The 7,352-nt window shown below is 48.9% G+C and overlaps 1 protein-coding gene across 1 annotated transcript; it reads left to right on the forward strand.

The window, feature by feature from the left end:
• The first annotated feature begins 962 nt into the window (after window positions 1-962).
• On the forward strand, window positions 963-2,097 carry LOC137847319 (olfactory receptor 14A16-like). The gene has a single exon (XM_068665605.1). The coding sequence runs from the start codon at window positions 993-995 to the stop codon at window positions 1,935-1,937; it is 945 nt and encodes a 314-aa protein (XP_068521706.1). The 5' UTR covers window positions 963-992; the 3' UTR covers window positions 1,938-2,097.
• Window positions 2,098-7,352: the final 5,255 nt, after the last annotated feature.

Raw genomic sequence — 7,352 nt, forward strand, 5'->3', positions numbered from 1 at the left:
AGCAGCATCCAGGTTCTTTTCAGGGAAACACCTGATTGTGACCATCCTCCAGAGGTGCCTTCACAGGGCAGCTGGGAATAGGACTGATGGATACCCCAGCTGTTCTCACTCTGCCCTGAGGGACAGTCCCTTTGCCTTGCAGGACCCCAAGATTTTACTTGGTGAGCAGTACAAGCGCCAAGCATTTGTGACTTAAATACACTCCTCAGGTGTAGGGCGGGGGCAAGTGTACAACTGCAAGTTACAACTGCAGAGCAGGGCTTTGTGCATTGTGCTTTGGTTTGTTACTTTACACTTGCCTCTGGGGGTCTTTCATGCTGAAGGCTCATAGTCTTCCTCTCAGTTTTTTGTTTCTTGGCCTTCCCCTTTGTACTCCTTGGCTGCATGTCAAAAGCTTACACAGCGTCTCCTGCAAGTTTTGTCTCCTAGCCGTCCTTCAGCTTCTCTCTTCTCCTTAATCTCCTGGCCAGATATCAGGGGCTTGCACAGTGTCCCATTCAGAAGTCATAACAGTTACTAGTTGTTAACAGTTGTTCTGAAACCCCCAGACATCAGAGACTTCAAAGAAAGAACATACAAATACGAATAGCTCTCTATTGACACAAATTGTTAAAACATTCCTCACAAAACCAAAGAATTATGCACAAAGCCCTGCTCTGCAGTTGCATGAATTTTAAGAAAAATGCTCCAAAACTCCTTTTTACATCAAACACAGTTCATTTGAGACCACCTCATGTTCCATTTACTTACTGTTCTAGTACAGACTTGTCTGCTGCAGAGTCTCTTGTCCCCCATAGAACCATCAGGCAGCATCACTTTGAGATCAAGTAGAGGACCAGTCTTCCCAAAAGCAGAGGCAGTTTTTTATGGTTTCTACAAAACAATAGGCTAGGTTTACCTCACAGAGGTCCACCCTAACATTTCAATTCTCTTTCCTCCTTGAACAGGCCTCCCTATCTAGAGGAGCAGATTCCTATTTCCAGGAGGATCAGATGTCCAACAGCAGCTCTATTACCGGGTTCCTCCTCCTGGCATTTGCAGACACACGGGAGCTGCAGCTCCTGCACTTCGCGCTCTTCCTGGGCATCTACCTGGCTGCCCTCCTGGACAACGGCCTCATCCTCACCGCCATAGCCTATGACCACCACCTCCACACCCCCATGTACTTCTTCCTCCTCAACCTCGCCCTCCTTGACCTGGGCTGCATCTCCACCACTCTGCCCAAAGCCATGGCCAATGCCCTCTGGAACATGAGCACCATTTCATACTCAGGATGTGCTGCACAGGTCTTTTTCTTCTTCTTTTTACTGTCAACAGAGTATTATGTTCTCACTGTCATGTCCTATGACCGCTACGTTGCCATCTGCAAACCCCTGCACTACGGAAGCCTCCTGGGCAGCAGAGCTTGTGCCCAGATGGCAGCAGCTGCCTGGGGCAGTGGGGTTCTTTATTCTCTGTTGCACACTGCCAATACATTTTCCCTGCCCCTCTGTCAAGGCAATGCTGTGGACCAGTTCTTCTGTGAAATCCCCTCCATCCTCAAGCTCTCCTGCTCAGACTCCTACCTCAGGGAAATTGGGCTTCTCACATTTAGTGGTTTTCTCTTTCTGGGGTGTTTTGTTTTCATTCTTTTTTCCTATGTGCAGATTTTCAGGGCTGTGCTGAGGATCCCCTCTGAGCAGGGACAGCACAAAACCTTTTCCACGTGCCTCCCTCACCTGGCTGTGGTTTTCCTGTTTCTCAGCACAGGCATGTTTGCCTACCTGAAGCCCCCCTCCATCTCCTTGACATCCCTGAACCTGGTGATGACTGTCCTGTACTCGGTGATGCCCCCAGCAGTGAACCCCCTCATCTACAGCATGAGGAACCAGGAGCTCATGAATGCCATTAGGAAAGTGATGTCATGGAGATATTTAAGGATGTGCCGAGGAAACTGACTGGACATTTCCTCAGCTATAAACTGCTTCTTTTCTTCTTCCTCAGATGAATTAGAGTTTATGTAATGATAGGGCAAGCTGTCTTAACTTCCGGATGGATTTGATTTGTTTTTTCATTTTCCCTTGTGATATTGTTTTCCACAAAGAAATGCTGTTCTTCATCCCCTTGTACCAACATATCTTTTGTGACCCTGAGGCTTTGCATAAACGAGGAGCCAGACTCTCTGTGTATTTAAACAAAATAAATGAAACCACAACTTCTTTGTCTGAGACCCACTCTCAGCTGATCAGGAAGTAATGGGACGAGCAAACCCTTTCTGGCTGCAGCAGCTTGGGGCAGGATGCCCTGGCCCTGATGTAGCAGGAGCTGCCTAAGAAACCCCAGGGATGGCACGGAGGGGCTGCAGGCCTCTGAGGATCCGCTGCTGAAGAGAGCAGGGGACACAGCAGGGGACACTGACCTCTGTATGCTTCTGCCTCGGATGCTCCCCTCTGTGGCGCTGAGCCCTCTGTGCCCCAGGAGCTGCTGTGGCCTTCGGAGGGGCTGTGGCTGTGGTGGCAGTGCCCAGAGCCCTGCAGCAACCTGTGGTGAGCACTGTCTTGGGGTCACCCCAGCCTGGGCTGCTGGGCTGGGCTGGGCAGAGGGCAGGGAGGTGGGCAGAGAGCAGGGAGTTGGGAGAATTGGGGGGAAGCTGGGAAAGGCTGGAATGGCTGTTTGGCCATTGCTCATATCTATGCCCACCAAGGGCACGTGAAGTGCTGCTGTCCCTCACAGCCCTGCCTGTACTCTCTCCCTTCTCACACTGTGCTCTGTCATATCCAGCACTTTCCCAGGCCTTGTCCCACAGGCTCCCACCCCATGTCCAGCTGGCATCACTGCAGGGCAGCCCTCTCCAGGGCCCAGGCATCTGCCTGCAGCTTCCACAGCTGCTGCTCCTGATGGCCTCCTGAGGCCTGCCTGCTCCTGGCCCATCACAGTGTTGTGAGGAGGTGACCTCAGCAGCAGCAGCCCAGCCATGGTGGCTCAACAGAGCTGTCCCCTGCCTGAGGTGCCCCCTATGTCCCATGGGGTTTGTGATGCACTCAATGACATCGCCGTGTCTTCCTGCCTGCCACCAGGCAGTCAGGTCACTGCAGTAGGAATGGCATCACAACCCACCTCCCAGCCGTGTCACTGGGACCTTCCTCCACATGTCCCCTCTCCCCAGCTCCCAGCACTTCTGGGTTGGTTTCCTGATAGTTCAGGTGATGTAAAATCCTAGAATCCCAGACACTTGCCCGTCTCTCTCCCAGTTATCTATGTGTACACGTGTAACTCTGCGTATACATTTACCTTTACTTGCACATATAGCTGTAGTTACAGCTGTAGCTACACAAATATTTTTCACTATACAGACAGAAAGATGTGAATATTCCCACCAAGAAAGGCAGATAATGCGGATATGTACATATATGTATGTATATATATATCTTCCCCTGCACTGCACTGCACTTCATCTCCTCAGTCTTTGAGGTATTTCCATCTGGCCTTATGAAACAGCCCATGCTGGAAATCACCTTTCCAGCAGAGTGTGTGCACGTGCATTTTCCGCTCTTCTGCAGAGTTCCCCTCCACTTGCTCTTGCTCTTTGGTCATTCAGATACTTCTCATATGCACAGTTGCTTCTAGGGATTTCGAGGAGGTTGAGCTTGCCTGTATTTCAGTAGTCCCTTTCATCATCCCTGTAGCCAATTCTATATTTCTCTTTTACCATTTCTTATATCTGTGTCAAAAATTTCTTGTACAGTCATCCCTTGTGGATGGTGCACCTCATTGGAGGCAAGTTAGAGTTGACTCACAGTTGTGGACTGTGGTTTTTGTTTGGTTGCTTCTTTTATTTTTGTTGGTGTTTGTTTCTTTTTAATATACATTTTTTGTAAATATTAAAAGAAAAAGACACCCACACACAAAAATAACAACAAAAAACTATGTGCAGCCAGATGTCAGAGGAAGGGAGGTGGGAGTTGGTGCAAAAATCATAGAATCATAGTATATCCCAAGTTGGGCAGGACTCATAAGGATCACAGAATCACAGAATCACAGAATTTCTAAGTTGGAAGAGACCTCAAGATCATCGAGTCCAACTTCTGACCTAACACTAACAGTCCCCACTAAATCATATCCCTAAGCTCTACATCTAAACGGCTTTTAAAGACTTCCAGGGATGGTGACTCCACCACTTCCCCTCCACTACTCAAGGTGAGGCCCCAACAGTGCAAGATAGAGTGGGACAATCACCTCCCTCAACTGACTAGCAACGCCATGCTTGATGCACCCCACGATACGGTTGGCCCTTCTGGTTGCCAGTGCACACTATTGGCTCATATTCAGATTGCTATCAACCAAAACCCCCAGACCCCTCTCTGCAGGGCTGCTTTCCAGTGTCTCATCACCCAAGGAACAGAGTTCCCCTTTAGCAGAGCAGTACAAGGGGAAGGGTTTCTGGCACACTCCTGAGGACACACTGAGCCATGCCCAGACAAGCCCTAGGGCTCAGGACAGCCCTAGCATGGGATGGGATAGTCCTGACTGCCGCACTGTTCCCTAAGTCCAGCGGGACTCTCAGGCTGGGCTCCCACAGCAGCCACCAGCCCTGTCCAGCCTCCCCCACAGCCCACGACTTGCAGCTTTGGACAGCTGACAGCCCCTGTGTCTCCCCTTCAGAAGGAGTTCCTGACAACCTTACCTTTCAAGGAGAGCTGCAGGAGCCCTGAGAACATGGCAATAAGGCTGGAAGTAATGGTGACTCTCCAGGAACCCTTCATGCTGCTGGCCCTCAGCTCAGGACAAGGGATGCCCGCCCTGGCTCCTCAACCACAGCTCCTCTGTAAGGTGCCCCTGCTCCTCTGCCCATCAGCAAGGGTTGGGCAGGGAGGGTTTTGTGACATCAGGGCTCCATGCATGACAGAAAACTGTCATTTATTGTTGTAACCATGAGGATTGCCTACAGTTATTTTAAGAATTTCAAAAATTTCACTTCAATCAGCACACTGCAATCAGCTGAAATGATTGAACACTTCTAATACAATATTTGAGGTGTCCCATGAAATCAAAATGATCATATTTATTGATGATTATTACAGCAGGAGAAAAAATACTGATCTTCCTCTGTAGTGCCATTGCCAGAACTCTGTCTCCTGAGCACCGCCTTTCATCTTCCCCGTCAGAGAATCATAGAATCATAAGTCAACGTTGGAAAATGCCTCCAAGATCAGGTCATCCAACCGTTGCCCTACTGCCAATGTCACCCACTAAACCGTGTTCGTAAGCACCATGTCCAGCTTTTCCTTAAACACCCCCAGGGACAGTGACTCCACCACTTCCCTGGGAAACCAATCCCAATGCCTGACTACTCTTTCTGGGAAGAAATGTCTCCTAATTTCTAACCTAACCCCACCCCCAGTAAAATTTGAGGCCCTTCCCTCTAGTCCTATCACTAGTTTCCTGTGAGAAGAGGCCAACACTCAGCTCCCCACCACTTCCTTTCAGGTAGCTGTAGAGAGCAACAAGGTCTCCTCTGAGCCTCCTCTTCACCAGACTAAACAACCCCAGTTCCCTCACCTGCTCCTCATAGCACTCATTTTCCAGGCCCTCCACCAGGTTTGTAGCCCTTCTCTGGACACACTCCAGCACCTGGATGTCCTTCTGGAAGTGAGGGGCCCAAAACTAAACAGAGTACATGAGGTACGGCCTCACCAGAGCAGAGTACAGGGGAATGATCACCTCCCTGGTCCTGCTGCTTACGCTACTGATACAAGCCAGGACGCTGTTGGCCTTCTTGGACACCTTGGCATGCTGCCAGCTCATCTTCAGGCAAGTTTTGACCACACCCCCAGATCCCTTTCCTCTGCACAGCTTTTGAGCCACTCTGCCCCAAGCCTGTAGCCTTGCATTGGGGTTATTGTGAACAAAGGGCAGGACCAGGCAATTAGCCATGGTGAACCTCATCCCACTGGCTTCTGCCCATCAATCCAACCTGTCCAGGTCCCCCTGCAGGGCCTTCCTACACTCCAGCAGTTTGACACTTCCCCCAACTTGGTGTCACCTGCAAACTTACTGAGGGTGCACTCAATTCCCACATCCAAACCATCAATAAAGATATTAAAGAAGATGGGCCCCAACACCAACCCTTGGGGAACACCACTGGTGATTGCTCGTCAGCTGGATTTCACTTCATTCACCACTACTCTCTGGGCCTATCCATCCATCCAGCTTTTAACCCAGCATAGAGTGTACCTGTCCAAGCCATGGGCTGCCAGCTTTTCCAGGAGAATACTGTGGGAGATTGTGTCAAAGGCTTTGCAGAAATTTAGGTAGACTATGTCAGCAGGCTTTCCCTCATCCCCCAGGCAGGTCACTGGTCATAGAAGGAGATGAGGTTGGTCAGGCAGGACTTTCAGGTATTTCCAGCTGGTCTGATTAAAGAGACCATATCAGAATTCACCTTTCCAGCAGACTATCTGGACATGTGCAGTTTCCGTTGTTCTGCAGAGTTTCCCTCCGCTTGCTCTTTGGTCATTCAGATACTTCTCATACATCGAGTTGCTTCTTGGGACTTAAGAGGAATTCAACTTGCCCGTCCTTTGGTAGCCTCTCTCATCATCCATGTAGACAACTCTGTAGCTGTATTTCTCATTTACCATTTCCCATCTATTTGAGTCAGATGTTTTTTTGTACACTTATCCTCTGTGCATGGTTCACCTTGGATATGGCTCATTGCTGTGGACTTATTTTTTACTTTTTTTTTTTTTTAACATGTGTTTCTTTGCTGTATTTTTTGTTAAGTATTGATAATAGAGGCACACATGTAAATAACAAGAAAAAACTGTTTGCATCTACTTTTCTCTGGTAAGGCGGCAGCAGCTGGTGCAAAGAAGCTGTAACATCCACATGCAGTGAAGTCTGGTGTAATTAGAAGTGATGGAAGTCATGGTGGCTGATGAGAGAAGTGGTGGGGATGGAGAGCTGAGCAGCAAGGTTGTCCATACAGTCTAGGACTTCAAGGGAATGCGTTTCCTATCCATCCAGACCTCCTTAGGAGACACTTTGGATCCATGTCAACTGGTGAATGCTGCTAAATGAAATAAGATTACATATGAAAATGTTGTTTTGTAAAGTGGTCATTGAAAACTTCCTCTTTAAACTGCATTCTTGAAACCTCACTAATTAACTGTACAAGTCTGGAAGACTGGATGAAAATGGCTGAATGGTAATGAGCCCCATGGTGCATTTGGTGCTGAGTCCATAAACCTCAGGTAGTAAGAAGAGAATGATGTAACTGCAGGAGAAGTTAAAGTCAGAAGGAGACTTTGAAATGTCTGGGAGTATTAATAGGCCCCAGTGAGGGTCATTACTGACAAGGCCTCCCCATGGAC

This window comes from Anas acuta, chromosome W (genome assembly GCF_963932015.1).
Source record: "Anas acuta chromosome W, bAnaAcu1.1, whole genome shotgun sequence".
In the NCBI taxonomy this organism is placed as follows: Eukaryota; Metazoa; Chordata; class Aves; order Anseriformes; family Anatidae; genus Anas; species Anas acuta.